Raw genomic sequence first — 18561 nt, 5'->3', positions numbered from 1 at the left:
CTACATTTCCTCATTCTTGATAAGACAACTATGAAACATCACCCCGCCAGTGCTTCATCAACCTAGCGAAAAGAAACACTTTCATGTTGCTATCTCATAAGAATATGCTTAGGAATCCTCTGTAACTTTTTTTTCTGCAATTTCGCTTCGAAGTATTCGAACAATCTTCTAGAAATATTCGAGAAATATTCGAAAAATATTCGATTCGATTCGCACTCACACCTCAATATTCGAATTCGCTTCGCACCCAAAATTTTGCTATTCGCACAGCTCTAAAAAAAAGCTCTGTTTTTTAGTAATGGGGACCCTCCACACTGACCCTGCGGGAGCAATGAACAATTCAAGCATGGCTTAACATTCTCCTTTTGTGTCAATACAAGACTATATAATGCCACGCCTATTGCCACTCCCACATGCATGATGTCTGATGTGTTCGGGAGTTTTTTTGTATCGGCCTTTATAAATAGCAGCGATAATTGAGTCATTCCCTAATTAAGCAAAAAAGAGAAAAGCCTTACTTTTGACATCGGTACTCTTTCTTCTTTTTTATTTTTACGAAGTTTAGAACAGAAAACTTGTTGCTCAAGCTCTAGTTCGTAGCAGTCATTAATTCTAGATGGGTAAAAGGGTTGAAAGGTGCCGCTAGTGTTTCGTAGGGCATGCGTGGTCCTTGCGTGTACTTTTCGCATCTATATAGCTTCAGCCCTCTTGTGAATGACAGTCCAACTTATTCTCGCCGCTTTTGAGCGTTTGTTCACTTCCTGTGTTTTGCCTCGAATGTAGCTTTGCAAGAAGATTTTACTGCTTTAGAAAGCTTTAGGAACAGTGGGTGGTAAGAGAGCTTAGTGTGCCCGAGGAATTGGGCTAGTGTTCCTACGCGCGCAGCGAACGGCAACTCTGCTTGAAATTTCCTTTTCTTCGTACGGAGGGTTGGTAGTGAGCAGCATGCCTGGGTACACCGTTTCTGAAGCTAGCCACTGAGAGTCGTCAGAAACTTTCCACTCGGTCATGTCCTCATTACCAGTGGTTTATTGTGTGTTAAACAACTGCTTGTGGTGTATTGAAGACGCAGCAACAGTCTAGGGCTATAAACGCAAACTCTGAAACATGGCTGCAGCTGCTGTGGAGCAACCACAGCATTTTCTGTCCGTTTGTCTTTCGGTGCCTTTTCTTTTTTTTCTTGCTGCGTGGCAAGCGTTGGAGAAAGTAAATGAAAAGCGTTAAAAATACGGGCTTTCATAAAAAGTCTCCCAACGGCCCAAGTTCTTAAATTCTCTTGCATCTTAACCCCTTCCACGTACTACTAGCCTTGTCATGGTTGGTGAAGAACAAGCTTTACTCGATAATATCAAAGCCTCACCCCCACCTTCTTTTTTTTCTTGATTTTGTATTTTCCTGTCTCTCTTATTTCATTGAGAAACATGCATCTTCTGTTTCTCCTCAGTTTCCCCTAGATATTTTTTCTTTGAAGGAAATTACTGCGGGGCTTTTTTGTTGCAACCTTTTTTGCTTTGTTTACTGTCTTGTAATGCACTAATTTTGGAAAACTCGTTTCTATCAAGAACAAGCATTCGTATTCCAGTACACTTCTGTTGCTCATGTAGACTGACTTTTTTTTGCAATTTTGCTTGTGATTTCAGTGTGTCTTGTTGGAGCATAGCATATTATCGGTGCTTTAATATGCAGCACTAACATGACTCGCATTGAAGCGCCTTTCTTATGGCTTTAGTACTTCACAGGAAAAATTTTCATCTACCCTTTGTATACTTATGGTACCTACATGCATCTTTCTGTATTTCGGTGCCAACCGCTTCACTTCAGGGAAACAAAAATCATACCATAATGTGCGAGAGAGATTGGATCCAGGCCACTTTATGTGATACATCGTTTGTTTTTGCGATTGTCTAAGGCATCGTAACATATCTAAAAAATGGGTACTAAGGCGGAAAGTGCACGAACATTGTGTATTGGCAGTATTAACGTATGAGGTGAAAGCAGAGAATCTCAAAAAGTAAAGAAACATGCGATGGAACGAAAAGCAATAGGCACGACATTAAGAGATCGGGCAGAGTGGATTAGAGAACAAACGGAGGGGTAGCTGACATTTAGCCGATATTAGGATAAAAATGTTGACCAGAGCAGGTCACGTAATGAAAAGGACAGATAACCGATGGCCATTTAGAGCAACGAAATGGATACCAAGAGATGGGCAACGTGGCCGAGGATAGCAGGAGGTTAGATGGGTTGATAAAATTAAGAATTTTTCAGGCATAAAGTGGAATTGGCTCATGTGGGACAGTGCAAATTGGAGGTCATTGAAAAAGGCCCTTGTCTTGCAGTGGACCTAAAAGCAGGTTGATGATGACAATACTGCAAGGTGGCCAGAAAAACATTGCGGTATTATCCAGGAACCAAGAGACAGTTGATTGTATCTTTCTTATTTATGCTTCAGTGGACATTACCCTCTTCCAAAAACATCATCACTAGTGTCATAGTAAGGCTGTCATAATGCAGCATTCATCATTTCTTGGTGTCATCTCGCGAGGACCCAGTCTATGGATTCATCTATGTACAGCTGTGAATAGTAGTATCTCGTTCATTATGTTAGTAAATTAACATCAGATTTATAATCTTGAAGTTCTTCCCAGCATCTTCGACGTTGTTTACCTAACTCGTAATTAACACGCTTGATGAATTTTATCTTAAGAATGAGACTGTTTAAACTGACTTTGAGGGATTAGCATGCTCCTGGTGCCCTGTCATTGTTCTGCAAGGAAGGCAAGCAGAAAAATTTTTGCCATTCTTCCGTGACTGGGAAAACCCCGGTCACAGAAGAATGAAAATGCACGCAGCGCTCCTGTACATGTTGTTTCCAGGCCTTTCGGGCTACTAAGTGCAAGTTCGCCCAATATCTTCTTGACCCTGTGTTGGTTTAATATTAGGCTTGTGCGAATATTCGAAGCACTTCGAATATTTGAACAAATATTACAGTATTCGAATTCGCTTCGATTTGAATTTAAATTCTTAGAAATTTCGAAGTATTCGAAATAAAGAAGTATGTGTTTATTAGTCCGCATGTAACCCCCTGATACACCTTTCCAGGAAAAATCCGCACTGCCGCAAAGCCCCTCTTCAAGGTTAAATGAACATATTACCCCCCACATCGATCGTCATTTTTTAAGTTTAGACGCTTGTTATACCGGCTTATATGCTCTGAGTATAGTCAATTTTAAAACGTAACATATTTTACAGGTTATTACTTGCATTCTACCGAAATTCAAATCCTGCTACTATTCAAAGCTAGCTGCTTCCCCTTCCTTTGAACCAAAAAGAATTACATTTGCGCATGCCTTGTTTCGATTTTAAAAAAGTATTGTGCAGGTTAGTTGGGTCATGACAAATATGCTAATTTTTCTTTATAATATGTGATATATACTATTTGAATTCGATTCGAAATTATTCGACCAAATCACTATTCGCTTCAAACCTAAAATTTACTATTCGCACAAGCCTATTTATACAGTGCTGTGCGACATTGGGGTGTGTGCTTGTAGACAAATCTGAGGAATGGCAGCTTCAAGAACATGCCCTGAAAGCAGGAAAATGGTGCCCTGTGTGTTTCAGAATATGAAACATGTGGTGGGCATGCCAGTGCAGTGATGTGGAATATTGATGACGGTTGCCTGTCGCTTTTAGCGCTGTTATTGGGCATATTTGCCATTCAAGTGCTGTTTTTGCAAAGACATATTCAAGGAGTGGCTGCATGGCTTTGGCTGCAGCGTCTTTCTTCATCTTTTCTCTTGCTTTGTTCCCCAATTTGCTTATTTGGTATTTTGGAATTAGCTTAAGGCTAGTTATACTACTTAGGGCCAGTACAAAGTATGCGAGTCGCGCCTGCATCAGTGCCCCAACCTATGCATGCCTGTAAGATTAGTCGCATCAGCATTGGAGCTTCTACGGTTTCCTAGTTTCGGAGCGATGACCATATCACGTCAGAGACGAGAGCACAGTCCTGTCTTATTGCTCAGTAGAATCTACAAGAGTTGCCTCCTCGTACGAGTCAGAAGGTGGACCGCTCTCCGTGTTTACTATAGCGCAGTGTCTGTACAACACTAGCCGGAGCCGCGATTGGAGCCTTACTGATAGTCTGAAACCAGGTAGAAAATAAAAAGGCCGTGCCTACATATTTTTACAACACGGCGGCAGCAGCATTTGACTGGGAGTCAACGTCCCTGCCAAGCTCCTGCACATATCTTAGCTTTTGCTGCAGGCGAGCCAAGGCACAGTACAAGGTGTGCCATGCACGCTTAGTTGTTTACTACAGTAGTTTTTTTTAGCTTTAGTGGGTGCATTGCACTTTTATGCAGTATTGGCAGTGTTTTGACTTCACGCGCAGTTTTTCACAGCATGCTGCCACAAGTGGTGCGCATGTAGCAGCGTAGTCCTGAAGCATTGCTAGTTGAGCGTGCCTGCAGGGGGCACGTGATATCTTGCAGGCCGTAGTGCTCTGTCTTCTTCTTTCTGTAATGATTGTACTTCTTACAACTCGGTCCATCTGACTGTTGATATTTAAGCAAAGATGTGCACGTTCACTGTATCACACCTGCAGCTTTCATTGCACCTGTGTCAAGAGGTTGAGATGAACTAACCTGTCTGGCGTACCCCCTCTGCGCATTCATGGAAAGAAGTTGTGAAGCGTCTGTTTCTTTTAAGAATGCCTGTATGATCGAATTTCCCATGTGTTCATGTTTCACTTTTGTGCATTTGGTGCGTATATGATTCATAGTGTAGCGTTTTTCTGTGTGTACAATGTTGTCTTGTCTCATTGAAATGACAAGTGACACGAGGCTTATGCCGGAGAGCAGTCGGTGATCATTGTGGGGGTGGTCCAGCAGAAAAAGAAGCTGAAATCTAAATCAAAGAAGACTTTGTTGATTGGTTGATGCAAGTTGTTACAAACACCGCCATTTTTATAATTGCAGTAGCTTAACTCTAAACATGCCTGTGAAAATGTCTACATTGCGAGTTCAAAATTTTGTTCTAATGAAAGCAGGCAGGACGTGATGAGCGTCAACCACAGCATTTAATTCATACGTTTTTCATTTTTCTGATATATTGCTTCAATCTGTTTGTCTTTTGGCAGGTCACAGCAAAGCACTGGTAGTTGTTCTTGTGTAAACGTGAGGACAGACGTTAGGAGAATAGTTTGCCGACCAGTGTTGCATGGTTTTTCGTTTGTCTTGCTGTGCCTATTGTCCTCGGTGTGACGTGCAAACCCCATGCAAGTGACGCATTGCACTCTGAGAAGTGTTCTTCAGATTTGGTTAGGATTTTCTTTTTTCGCCAGGTGTTATTGCAATATTTTGTGCAAAATATTGCAAAAAATTGACCCGATTACATTGCTAACGCTTTTGTCTTATATCTGACTTGAGGTCCTTCATTTCAATTTGGAAAGGTCAGTAATGTTCATACAGCAGCAGTTCCTTTTTATGATCAAGCTTAACTTACTGGTTACTACGTATTAGTTTGTAGTCTCATCCATTAGTATTGCATTAAGCAAAAATAAGGTGCCATTAGCAGAAATTTTGTTACTCATTGTTTGCCTGTTCGTCTGTGAAAAAGTAGAAGTAAAATTTTTTTTCCAGGCCTGGCTGTTCACCGCTTATGAAACATACTCTCATGAGTGCTTAAAAACGGTAGTTTTTGTTTGTTTGTTTTTGTTTAGAGCACTTGAAAGGTGTTTTGTCATGGAAATGTGTACAGTAGCTTACTTGAGTGACGTGTGATATACAATAGTGACCAGTCACTTTTGCGATGCCCCACTTGTACTTTGCCTGCTAGGAATGTACCAATGGTTGACCATCCCTCTTCCCTCCCGTTTTGCGGGTGTCTCAGGTTGTCCCTCTCTTGTGTGATTGTGTCTAGACTATTTTTGTCACACATTGTCTGATGGGCACTTATTTAATGAATAAACCTCGAATTACACTCTGGCGTCCGATTCTGTTTTAAGAATTCTTTTGTACAACAGGCAAGCTACAATTCTGGAACGTTTAAAAAAAATCTGCAATATGAAATGCATTGATGGGCCAGTTGACGTGCATTCGTATTAAAGGGGTCCTGAAACACTTTTCCAAGGAATCGCTGGTCTGTTGACTTGACTATTGTCTTGACAATGACTTGACTATTGGCGTTTATTGCCTCGTGAATCGATTGCCACAAAAATGTTTCCGATCCGTCACGTACGAGCAAAGTTCCAGGAAATTGTGGCACACTTCAAGTGCTTTCTCTTTTCTCTCATCCCAACAAGTGCACTGGGAGCTACACAGGAAGTGCTGGCACGGGGGAAGGAACTTACGTCAGCGCGCTTCATCACCGTGAGTGTGCGTGATGAAATGCAATCGCTTTATCCCGTTGTGATTTCCCCTGTGCTGGTGCAGTACTGTGCAACTTAGCAGACTATGGAGTGCAGTGCTGGCACATTGTGGCACCCTGTGGCAAGAAGCACATCTGATTGAAATGCCGCCCTTGATTTATATCAACTATTGGCTGATAGCACGCTATCTGTTGTGTGACGCCAAACAGCAGGCGCCTGCAGCTCCAAAGGGTGTGTTTTTTCACCAAGTCTGAGGGGTAGTTCATGATCCCTTTAAAGGGGTGCTGACACAAAAATTCCCGGCCAAGATAGCCTGCGGGATCGATTCCCGTGAACATGCGTAAATCATCTGCAAAATATGAACAGCAAATATAGCTTGGAAGGGATTTTAAATGAATTTTGAAGTTTGTATGAGCGATCGACGCCCTTGCGCTATGGACACCCTCAAAGGTGACCCTCGGTGACCCCCCCTACTTCCCTCACGTGACCACGCTGCAACAAGTTATGATGACATCATAGCCGCCATTTTTTTTTTTGCTGTGTCCGCTCCAGCAGCCTACTTCTCGGCGGCTGCTCACGAACCGCGCGGAAGTGCATCACAGTTGTGTGCTGACAGTGATCGAGCGCTGCATCCGCTAGATGGTGATAGTTGCACCCGGATGCTTGTCATGTTTGAAACCAAAACTGACACTGGTCAGGTAGTGAGGAGCCTGTGATTAATTATCCTGTCGCGCGCTGCAGCAAACTATGTGCCGTGTTGTGACGAACAGGCCCCCAGCTAACACATTGCAGCAAAAAAAACGCGAGGCCAAAATTTTTGTGTCAGTACCCCTTTAAGGTGATGCTGAAGGAACATTGCTACATTGTTCTACAAGAGATGGCACTGTTATGGTGATGAGCCATGCTCCTGCAATGGGTTGCAGGAAATAGCGCCCATTTCATCTTGGTGAAGCACTTCATCAGATGTCACTGTCCATGCTAAACCATGATTACATACGCAAAGAAAGCTCTGCCTTGAAAAATAGCATCAAGAGAGAAAAATTCATTGTCTCAAGTTGGAATATGCAGAATTGGTGACCAGCATTTTATTGCGTAAAATTACACAGCAGAAGTGACTGATGGTGGAATGTAGTGCAGACGAAAAGCATCTGACATCACATACGCACCTTCGCTGTAATGGATGAAAAGACAAAAATAGTTTTTCATGCAGCCGTAAGATATGCTCATAGTGGTGCAATTTGTAAGAGGCAAAGGACAGCCAGCTTGTAGGTATATAATGCACATCTGTAAAATCACATCTTTCTTGTAGTAATTTTTTAAAGACCAAGGTTCTAAAATAATAAATGTATTAACAAATTTCTGAACTACAGAATGCTGAGATGATACTTTCAAATTCTAGTGTGACAAACAGCTGCACACTAGCCTGTACAGAAGCACGGACATCAATCCTGTAGCACTGGTTTATTGAAACTGCAGGCTTCAAACTACAGCACAAAGGGGATGCCTACAAAGCCAATTTATGTGCATGCAAGGATGTGACAATTTATAATGGCCTCTGAGCATGTAGTTAAGACACTACAGCATCGGAAATAACGGGAAAGGGCATGTACATTCTTACAGTCACTATTTCGAATGATTATGATCCCTGAATAGACAAGTTTCATCGGTGGCAGACCGCTTCACAAGTAACTTGTGGAGACTTTAAGGATTGGTTTACCAGCTTGTAGCATTTATTTTGCTGTATGATAGCTACCAGTGACTTGCAAGCAGGCATTCGCTCTTTCCCTGTCTCTTTAGTTTGTCTGCTTTGCCTACCACTCTTTAATAATCTTCAATAAAGTATTCATGATCATTACTTAAACCTTTTTTGCTTCCCCTTCACTACCGCTGTACAGGTTATTAGGTGTTGTTCGTAAAGTGTACTTGCTTCTTGCGAGACCATTCATTGGCCCATAATCGTCCCAAGCTACAGTTTTCAACTTCAACGAAAATTTTTTTGTTGAATGTGGTTCATTTTTCGAAGCAGTCAGGTGTTGCCATGCAGGAGGCCGACAAGTTCTAGAGAGACTAGACAACTTTTGCTTGACATTGAACAGTACATGCCACTCGCACCCTTACAAGCTGCACACGATTTGAAAGCATCACTATGCATGGTTTTAGCACTCATGCTGTCAATGGAATGTAACAATGTATTATCGTCAGCAGACGCATGACAATGGTCATGTGTCTGCCACCTGCAGGTGAAGAGGACCGTGACACACTAACCTAATAAGTCTACGCCACTTGCTTTTCCAAATTTAAAATTGAGAAGCAAGCCGAGGTGTAGGTGTGTTTGCCACAAAAGTGGGTCCAGCCAAACTCTACACTCGAAGTTGAAAAATGCTTAAATCTGACAAAATACTGTAAAAATTTCGTTTGCCCAACATGTTGATTGTTTATTAAAGAGGTCGCTGAAGTCCAGAGAGGAAGCTGTGATCCAAGCACTCTGCTCGATATACATTAGTTTCCTCCAAAAGAAGTGTTCCATGAAGTTCTTTCGCGAGCTTTTCGTATGCTGTTCACTTAGCACAGGCCAAAATTTCGATTGCTGTTGTTAGCTATACGAGTTGGTGTCACCGTTGTGGGTTGGTCCAAGTAGTAACATAAATTCGAAAAATAATTATCTGAAAGATCTATCAGTGGCTGTAACTGTACACATTATTTTGAAAGTCCTCCTAGATGCACATGATAAATAGAAAAATTGATGCAAGTATGAAAATTGCTGACAAGGCTTTAAGAACCTGGCACTTCAATAAAAAATACCGTAGAAATTGAGAGGCTGAGCTGAAATCGGTAGCGTAGTCAAAGGGGTTGTTTGGGGGTTTGACCAACCCGCGCCTGCCTCGAAATTTTTACAATTTGTATGTGTATATATGCACACACACACACAAGCACGAACATACATAAAGGGGAGTAGGCCACCCGCCAAAAAAAAATTCTATACTGCTGGCTGGAATCTATATCATACTTACTTATTTTGGCCTGCCAAGGACATTAGCACTTGTGTTCCTAGAGCCCTATTAAAAATGCATTAGATCAGAATTTTTCCTAGACGCTAAAGAACCCCTCGAGTGACGTGGTCAGTAGCGCTAACTGCAACTTCTGAGCTACGCTACAATTCGTAATCCAGCCTTCATTTCAGCAGTTCTACACAAATAAACTGGAGTACACAGAAAAAAGTCCTCAATGCAGAAATTGCCGAGAAGAATCAATGAAGCATCGCATCTAAAGTTGAGTTTTGCAAATCATTTCGTTTGCAAGTGTTCTTTGACACTGGCTGGCTGCCCTCGCTAGTAACGTGTCTACCATCAAGAGGTTGATGTTCCATTTAAAAGTGACTTTTTCTACATGTGGCCTCTATACTCCCGTAAAGAACCTGTGCTGCATCTCCATTTGGCATTTGCAAGGAAGTGTTGCTGGAGGTACGCTTGGGGATATGCAGGTCGTGTGCATCATGCACCTATACTTGACCCACTCATAGGCTTTTACTGTGAACATGTGACCATTTGTAACAATTCCGACCACTACGTTTCGCAACAATCAGGCAAAATTTTGTGTCCGTGCTCCTAGCAATTACTGGTTCAAGACATGCATGGCATCTTGAACTCGCAACAGAAGTGAAGGCCATTATCCAGGAAATCCCAATGTTTTCCATGTTAGTGCATATTTCCAACGTGATTTACACACAATATTTTGACCTTGGGTTAGGAGATCATATCGTGATTTTGCTTGACAACAATGCTTACTTGATCTGAACTTACTGAACAACTGAGTGCACACCTAGCAAACGATGCTGCTAAAATTATCCACGCTTTCGGTACAAATATCTGATGTAGTTTTGTCATAGCTCTGCTGTGCTCGGCTCATTTCCTGGGCTATATTACGGTGCGACTTTCTATTTAGCTCAGTTTACTACCCCAGCCTCCATGAATTACAACTCGATTTGGACTCAGTCTCTAATACATCTACAATGGGCAAGTAGGAAAAGACATGGTCAGCTTGCTCAGCGTTTTCAATAACCTTTGAGACCTGATCTTCACTCCGAGGCCCGCTTCCCAAATGCTCACTCGTGTTATCCAGTGTCCGTCATGCGACAGTTTTCATGCTAGTTTCTTCTAAATTTCGTCAAGACGAGGGTGTTAGCTGACGCTCTCTGCTGGAGTATCACTTTGTAAGGAGCAGCGATAAAACGCTGTATCTTGATAGACGCCAATTCCACGACGACAGAGTGCTTGACAGCTGTATGAATAAGGCCTAACAATCGCCAAACAGTTTGGTGTAGTGGTGAGCACTTTATTGAATCGATGGTCTGATAACGAGGACACAATCAAAGACACGTAATGGTTGATTGTAACGGCAGAAACATCAGAAGTTTAAGCCTGTGTACAAAGCAGATTGCTTGAATCTTTTCATGGGCCCCTGACTAGACAGTAGTGCTCTCCTCACAAAAGCACTATCAAATAGTATACCACCACAACGATGAATAATATTTATTATCAGTAATTTGCCTCAGGTGGTGCCACTGAAAGCACCGAGAAATCGGGGAGTGCTGCTATGTACAGTTAAACCCAAATGTAACAAATACTCCTATGCAGCAGTGTTCCCACCAAGAAAAAAAAAAAATCCCCAGCGCTCTCAGAGCACGCAGTTGGTCTAAACAATATACCAGACAAGACAACTGTACTATCACATTCTGTCAATGCTACCACAAAAAGTCATAAAGGTAACACTAATGTGTATTCAATGCAAAACAACAAAATGTTACACCCTTTTTTACCACTTATGGTAGTGTTAAGATGATAAAAAGATATTGCAAAATTTAACACCTGTACCTTAACAGAGACGTGAAACTCCGCATTGTTTATCAGCCAATGCACCGCAGACCTGCTTCGAAACAACTCACTGTTCCGAATTTCGCAGTGTTCCAGCGAACTGTTTTAATTCAACTCGAGTCCTGTACTCTGAAAAATACCGTGGCAAACTGTTAAAAAAAAAAAAAGGAAAGAAAGAGAAATTCTGGAACAACTGTGGATAGTTGCCTAGAGTATTCACTCCTAAGCTCCACGAACTCCATCGGTGTAACACAATCTTGTGACGTTTTCCTCCGCACCGTTCTTGGAAAGTGTTTTGCGTGTCAACCTTGTCATGGGCAGATCGAATGGCGTCCTGGCGTGGTGTCGTTCACTTCTTGAGGATTCGCCTGATCTGACTGTTCTGGTGCACAACGGTTCCTTCAGCCAGATCAGTCTTCTCCGTCAAGTTGTCCAGCAACTCGTTCTGGTCGTCCAGCTCCCTGCCAAGGCCTTGTGCCAGGAACTTCAGTCTCCCGAGACCGCTGTCGAGTTCCGCTGAAAACGATGGAACACACGATTAGCAGCCGCTTCAGTCGTGCATTGTAAACCTTTTGTAATTTCTTAGTGTACACCACTGTAATAGTCTTCAGTAATAAACAATGACAGTCTGATAACCAGTGAACCTCTAAAGCATTGAAAACAGTGCAAAAGACTGAGGAGTGGTAAAAGAGTGACACAGACAACAGCGCTAACTCACTACACGGTTTGTTTGTTGCAACCGTGCAATATATGCGTACTTGCATAGTCTATAACAAAAGAAAGATAAAAATGATAAAACAATGATAACCTAACAGCCTATCAAACATCATCACTGTGCACAGTGCATACACACGTGCAAAAGGAAATCAATTGCTTTGTTTGATAAAGTGAACAAAGGCCTGATAGGCTGTTCTGTTATCATTGTTTTATCATTTTTACTGTACCTTCTTTCTTTTGTTAGAGACTGCGGAAGTATACACTGTGCGGTTGTGACGAATAAACCTTGTGAGTCAGCACTGTTGCCTGCGTTTTTCTTTTACTGGTCCTCTGTCTTTAGCGCTGTTTTAAATTCTAGCATGTCATACAAACTCGCCGAAGCATCCACTTTAACTTCAAAATGCCGAGTTTATCAGATGTTTTTGAACATGAAATGTCGCTGAATCCAATATTTCGACAACATGACTCGTCTTTGTCAGGGCAGCAAATGCTTTTCGAAACAGTGTTTTTGCGTGTGCATAGGTCTCTACACAGCCCTAAATGGGGAAGGAGGATCAGCTTGTGCAGAGAGAAGGTTAATGAAAGTCTGAGATCGTGTTGCAATTCAAGTTTTGAAGAATGTGTTGGTCAATTCAACAAACTGCTTTTGTCATCGGCACCTTGGAGAACTACCGCCGAGCTTAAATATTTTTTACATAACATGCACAGTTGCCAATAATCTCGACAGAACTTCATGGAGAAGTTATCTGAAAAATGCAGATTTCACCTGCAGACAAGAATACTTGTGCACCTAATCAGAGTGTCTGTTATCTTCAAAACTAGTTTTAACACATGCCGTACATATCTCACATGTGTAGAACAGCTAATGCTTCTCAATGCTTGTATAAGTGCACCTGGAGCAATGTGCTCGTATTAAATTATTGTCTAGTACAGGCAACTGTTACAATCGGTAACTGATGTAAACAGTGAAACCTCGGTGATACGAATCTCACGGGACCACCAAAAACATTCGTATCATCAGAAATTCGTATCAACAGAAAGCATGGAAAATTAGCATGCGACAAAAGAAAGCTGGCGTACATTTTCATTGATTGTTTTTCAGAGCCGCAGCAACGTCAGGAAGAACCCCGAATGATTGTCAGTTAAGTTTTTAGATGTCGGCAATCATACCAGCACTCGTAAATATACGCCCGTACTCGCGTATTTAATTAATGAACCAGGTGCGTTGTGACCCGCGACAGCAGTAGCCCCTTCCAAATTTTAGTATGCGTTTTTGCATGAAAACAAGAGTACTGCAGCGAAAGTAACGAAAGAAGCACTTTGATGCAATGGATCAATGCCACAAAATTGCACAACCACTGTCCTGTTATGATTTTGTCATCGCGGAGGTGTTGGGGATGTTTCTTTCGAGATTTACGGCCATGTCCGCACAAGTGTGACCTCAACGGTCGCACATGTTGGCGTTGTAAGGCCTGACTCCTTCGCCAAGACCGTCCTCGTCTTCTTTCGGTCCTCGTCCATTTTTCATAGGATGTCTGATGCAAGAGGCAGGCACATATAAACGCAGTACTACGACAGCAGTCCGCCTCGACGCGCTAGAAAAAAAACCTGGTGCTAATGTCCTGCGTAATCTAAACGCAAAGGCACGCGGAGGCACATAAGAGCCTCAAAGATTCGCGCACAAAATCTTGGAGGCCGTGACGAGTCTCTGAAGGTTTATTCTGACCGTAAGAAAAGTGTTTTTCTTACACCGTGATTCTGACGATTTGGTGGTGCTGCGCACATACCCACGCTTGCATTCCCGCACTCGCACGTGCTTGGCGCGTCTTCCGCGACAGTGCTGACAGCATCTATTCGTACCTGAGTGGTAGTGTACGTTCGTATCAGACATCGCTGGGTGAAAATCGGTTCGCAACAACCGCACTCCATTACATTGCAGGCCAATGGGCCTTGGCCGGGACCAACGAAAAATTCGTATCACCCCGAAATTCATATGAGCTGTGATCGTATCAACGAGGTTTTACTGTATAGGAACGGTTTGGGGCTAAAGTGTTATCGAGACATTTTGCTTACCAGTAAAAAATAGTTGACAATTTATCTCATTCGATAATAATGTGGCACTTTGTACACATGTAACAAATACAGTGATGGAAGTGACTTTTTACTTTTTGTAGCACATTTCGGAGCAGAAAGAATGCTGTTTTAGAGCAGCCATAAGTGTTTTTGAAGTAGAAAATATGCTAGTTTAGAGCAGCTATTGGTGTTCCAGGCACAGATGGCAATATATGCAATATAGCTCCTGCAGTTCAAAGCATCAACGAAGCATCTCATAAATATTTATATATATTATGAAAGCAACTGCACAAACAACAATCAACCCGGCCACAGCGGCTGCATTTTCGATGGAGGCGAAAATGTTTGAGGTCCGTGTACTTAGACTTAGGTGCACGTTAAAGGACCCCAGGTGGTCGAAATTTGCAGAGCCCTCCACTAGGGTGTTCCTCATAATCATATCGTGGCTTTGGGACGTTAAACCCCAGCTATTATTATTAGACAACGATCAATGTAAATTGCAAGAAACGAACCATTAAAAAGAAGATTGATTATTGAATGAGCCGTGAAATGGGTTATATATTTAAAATACCAGTACTTGTGGCAGAAATGATAAATGGTAAAGCTGAGCACCACATTATAGAAGCAACTACAGTCACATAGTATATAACTGTTGCCAAAAAAGCAGTTGGTAATCAGTATGAGATCAAAGCAATCTCAGTCATCTCATTTCACCAAAATCGCCTGCATGAGAAGTTAAAAAAGAAAGCAGTTAAATGAGCTTATATATTTGATATGCAAATTCTCGTTATATCACACGGTTTTAAAAGTTCTTCGTCTTCATTTTCTCAGTTCCATTTTGGAGCAGTTACGAACAAAAATCACAGTCTGTAGCAGCATTTCTCTTTTGGAGCAGTTTGGAGCAATTGGAGCAGCACTTCCATCACTGCAAATAACGAAATTTTAACATCATACCGAGGTTCGAGTCTAGCTTCTGCTCAATCTCAGCCGAACGATTCTTGTAGGCTGGCTGCTGTGGCTTTGCAGCAAAGTCTCCTTGCTCGTCCTCGAAGCCGGTCCCGAATCCAGAGGTGTCCAGGCCTCGAACCCGAAAGGCGGGATGCGTGGACGGTCTTGACGCGCTGCTCTCCTGTTTCACTTTGTTCAACGCCTTCTGGAGGTCGGTTGCAGGCTGCTCTTCTTCTTCTTCGTCGGCTCCAAATCCAGCAGTGGCACCCACATTTCTAGAGGCATCAGCGCTGCTACCGCCGCGGAAGTAACTCTTGATGCTTCCAAAAATGCTCTGCACGTGAAACAAAATTAAACTCTTGTATCCCGGTGTAAAATGCTCGCTTACACACAGCTTAAATGAAACCAATGCAAAGGAGAAGCTTTTAACAGCACTGACATACGTAATGAAGTCAAGAGTATGATGGACGCCCATCTGGTTGGGATGAAACATTAAAAGAAGGGATTTGAATGCCGACCAATATGATTCTAAAAACAAATGTCTTAACATTTCGGCTTCCACACGGGAGCCATGTTCACAATGTAAACATTAGCACAGCTGTCTGCTTCTTTATGTGTGGCACATAACGTGGCTAAGGCACATCATACGGCGTTAAGAAATTTGTTTTTAAAATCATATTGGTTGGTGTCTGTATTCCTCTTTATTATAACATATGTAATATATTTGCAGTGTAAAATTTTCAGCTCATATCACACTACAGCAAAACAGCAAAGTTTAATAAATCCAGTAAAAAACACTGCACCATCATGGGTTCATCAACTACAAACTGTGCTATATATAATACTTTGCACACTTGCTCATGGTTGGCCCAAACACAATGCATAAGCTATGGTGAGCAGCTATCTTATATCAACTGCTCAGCCTATTAAATCGACTGGCACCCGCTCAACACTGTGCTTTGCACTTCTTTAGTGTATGCATTTGTTCCTATGATGTGCTAGCTGACAGTCTACATATAAATTATTTTTGTTGTAATCGTTAAGTCAGGATATGGCTTGTAAAGCAATAGGAATGGAGATGCTGTGGCTTCATGAATGTAAGGTTGTGGGTTCATTTCCCACTTGTAGAAGGTTTTTTTTTTCATCCACTTTTGTCTCCCTTCATCTCATAATTACTACAATTAAAAAGAAAACTACAAATAACGCCCCTTAAGATTTCCTCGGCTTGAAAAGGTTTTTCCTAACAAAAGAGTGCTCTTGAATTGATTATCCTTATTTTGACCAAACGTTGTACTGCAGGTTATCACCGTCAGGTTTCCCCACAAAGTCTTGGCTATATAAAACCAGGGAAGTAGTATGTAGTTAACCTAACGTGATTCATGACACAGTGACATTGAATAACCTATATCAATCAATGAATCAGTCAGTCAGTCAGTCAGTCAGTCAGTCAGTCAGTCAGTCAGTCAGTCAGTCAATCAATCAATCAATCAATCAATCAATCAATGAAATTTTTGATATAAGGGTAACAAGTTACAATGTCCTGCTTACCTTCATGGAATTCAGGTGCTTCTGGCTGACTTTGAGGTTCGTGTTGATGGTGTCCAGTTTACGGTCAACATTTTTAAGCTGTTCGCCTTGGTGCGCCAATTCCTGTCGAATGATAAAAATAAGGCAGAATTGGAAAGGTGACTCAGCCGCTACAGAGAAGACGTACCGCACCGGAGTGCGCAACAAGCTACGCGTTGCGATACGGGATGTGTTACATGACACCGTCCTGAAGGGCGTACGGAACACGACTGTGCGCTCAGAGGCGTAGCATTTGGGGTGGCTGGCTTTCTTAAAAGATGTGTATTAAAAGCGAAACGCACACGTTTCACCGAGGGACTAACCAAACGCGCAAAAGCCAACATTATCACTCATATTTCGGATTTAACGAGTGACAGCGCTTCCCTCCTCCCGCTGGAAACAATGACGGTGTGTTACGGCGCTTTTGGCAAGCTTTCAACGATCCGACTAACGGGTGCTCTCTCTTTCCGTGTATTTCCGAGAGCCTCAAATGCACTGCGGGTCATAAAACATTTTGAGCACGATTGCAGGATGCTAAACTAAGGTGCGCGAACACTATGCCACGAGAGCCCCCGAGTTTAGGTCGAATTGAAGCTACATGAGATCAAAACGCACAAAACGTTCGCAGAAAGCTTGTTTCCTTATATTTATATCGCGGTGTACAATTCCTCGCGCCACAATGCTGGCAGTAAGCTCGGATGAGTCAATGTTTACAGATGCAGGGACGAAACAGCTGATTACTTCAACAGAACGAAACGGCACATGCCACGGCCCTTTAAACGGCACACAGAACGAATGGTGAGTCGGACAAGGAACTCACCTCGGCAGTGGCTATGCCAACTTGTTCTGTGTCATACAATACGCGCACGGCCGAGTTGGAGCTTTGCAGGATGCTGTCTTCCAGCTGCTGACGTTCGAGCAGTAGCTGCTCGCGCTGCTGCTCCCATTGCCGATTGCGGAGGTTTTGCTCATTTCCCAGTGAGTACGGCGAACTGCTTTTGCGGGCACTGTTGAGGAAAGTGAAGTCGTCCACGTCTTCGGTAGTTTCGTCATCGAAAAACGGATTCGCTGCTGCCTTTCCTCGTCCAGCGCTCGCCATCTTTCAATTTTGACTGGCACGTGACCTTAGCCCAGTGTTGCCAGAGCACATTGAGTCCTACCGATGTTTCTGACTCGCTCGCTTGACGCTACAGTGTACGATGACGCATGTATAAAGGCCAATGCGATTCACATACACAGACAGGGACTTTAACCACTTGTGCGTAAAGCCATTTGACGCTGCAGCTTCCACAGGGCTGTAGGTCTGACAACATGTGAAACACATATCACTGCAATGGCGAATTCTTGGATCTGTGGAACTGGATCACCCGATTGCTGAAGCTTCCGTGACACCCTTCCACAGAAATTGCAGGCCCCTAAAGGGTACGGCTTTTCTTTTCCTTCGTAGTTCTATAGAATTCCAAAGTGCTATAAATGCTTTATTTCACTGCATATTTCTGCAAAGCAATTTCCGTGTTGGTACCCAGGAAGCTGATGCGTCTTTTTGTTTCGGAATTGACAGAATGGCTGTAGAGAGGCTACAATATTTTCCTAGCTTCTTTTTTTAACGTAAGTACACTGTGACACATTGGCTCGCTCGATTCCTGCATTCCGAGGGTCCCGTTTTCTGTACTAACACTTTGAGAGACTTAGTTATAGTTAGTTAGTTAGTTAGTTAGTTAGTTAGTTAGTTAGTTAGTTAGTTAGTTAGTTAGTTAGTTAGTTAGTTAGTTAGTTAGTTAGTTAGTTAGTTAGTTAAGCGCAACGTAATTTTGTCTGGCATAGACATGATAATCGGCGTTTTGAAGGCCGCACATGTAGTACTATAGACTTTTTCACAGACGGCTCCCTGGGCGCCGCCATAATCCTCTCTGGGCTGCGCTGAATAGGCGTGAGCCCCGAAAAATGCACTGTGGAGGCTGTGACCTCGGCCTTTGTACTCCCGCGCGCAGCCCAGCATGGCGGCGTTTTTTC

The 18561-nt window shown here is 42.7% G+C and overlaps 2 protein-coding genes across 2 annotated transcripts in view; one reads left to right on the top strand and one right to left on the bottom strand.

Moving 5' to 3' along the window:
- Positions 1-5108, top strand: part of LOC119390056 (E3 ubiquitin-protein ligase MIB2) — a 63177-nt gene extending 58069 nt beyond the window's left edge. Inside the window, exons 20-21 of the mRNA XM_037657584.2 lie at positions 284-2142; positions 2232-5108. The gene's annotated coding sequence lies outside the window, so the exon portion shown is untranslated. The remainder of the gene's footprint in view (positions 1-283; positions 2143-2231) is intronic.
- A 5779-nt stretch (positions 5109-10887) lies between these two features.
- On the bottom strand, positions 10888-17689 carry LOC119390055 (synaptosomal-associated protein 29). Its single transcript, XM_037657583.2, has 4 exons — positions 17369-17689; positions 16531-16632; positions 14989-15316; positions 10888-11760 (listed from the first exon to the last, which is right to left on the bottom strand). The coding sequence occupies exons 1-4, from the start codon at positions 17645-17647 to the stop codon at positions 11594-11596; spliced, it is 876 nt and encodes a 291-aa protein (XP_037513511.1). The 5' UTR covers positions 17648-17689; the 3' UTR covers positions 10888-11593.
- Between the last annotated feature and the right edge of the window lie 872 nt (positions 17690-18561).

Source organism: Rhipicephalus sanguineus, chromosome 4 (genome assembly GCF_013339695.2).
Source record: "Rhipicephalus sanguineus isolate Rsan-2018 chromosome 4, BIME_Rsan_1.4, whole genome shotgun sequence".
In the NCBI taxonomy this organism is placed as follows: Eukaryota; Metazoa; Arthropoda; class Arachnida; order Ixodida; family Ixodidae; genus Rhipicephalus; species Rhipicephalus sanguineus.
Note: the sequence above shows the minus strand (reverse complement) of the source record. Positions and strands in the feature narration are given on the sequence as shown.

Bases quoted from the DNA above. Each gene is read 5' to 3' on its own strand.
- LOC119390055 (XM_037657583.2), bottom strand. From the start codon at position 17,647: ATGGCGAGCGCTGGACGAGGAAAGGCAGCAGCGAATCCGTTTTTCGAT. The intron at 15,317-16,530 runs GTAAGCAGGACA...TTTCACGTGCAG, and splicing joins AGCACCTGAATTCCATGAAG to AGCATTTTTGGAAGCATCAA. The intron at 11,761-14,988 runs GTATGATGTTAA...CATCGTTTTCAG, and splicing joins GAAGCTAGACTCGAACCTCG to CGGAACTCGACAGCGGTCTC.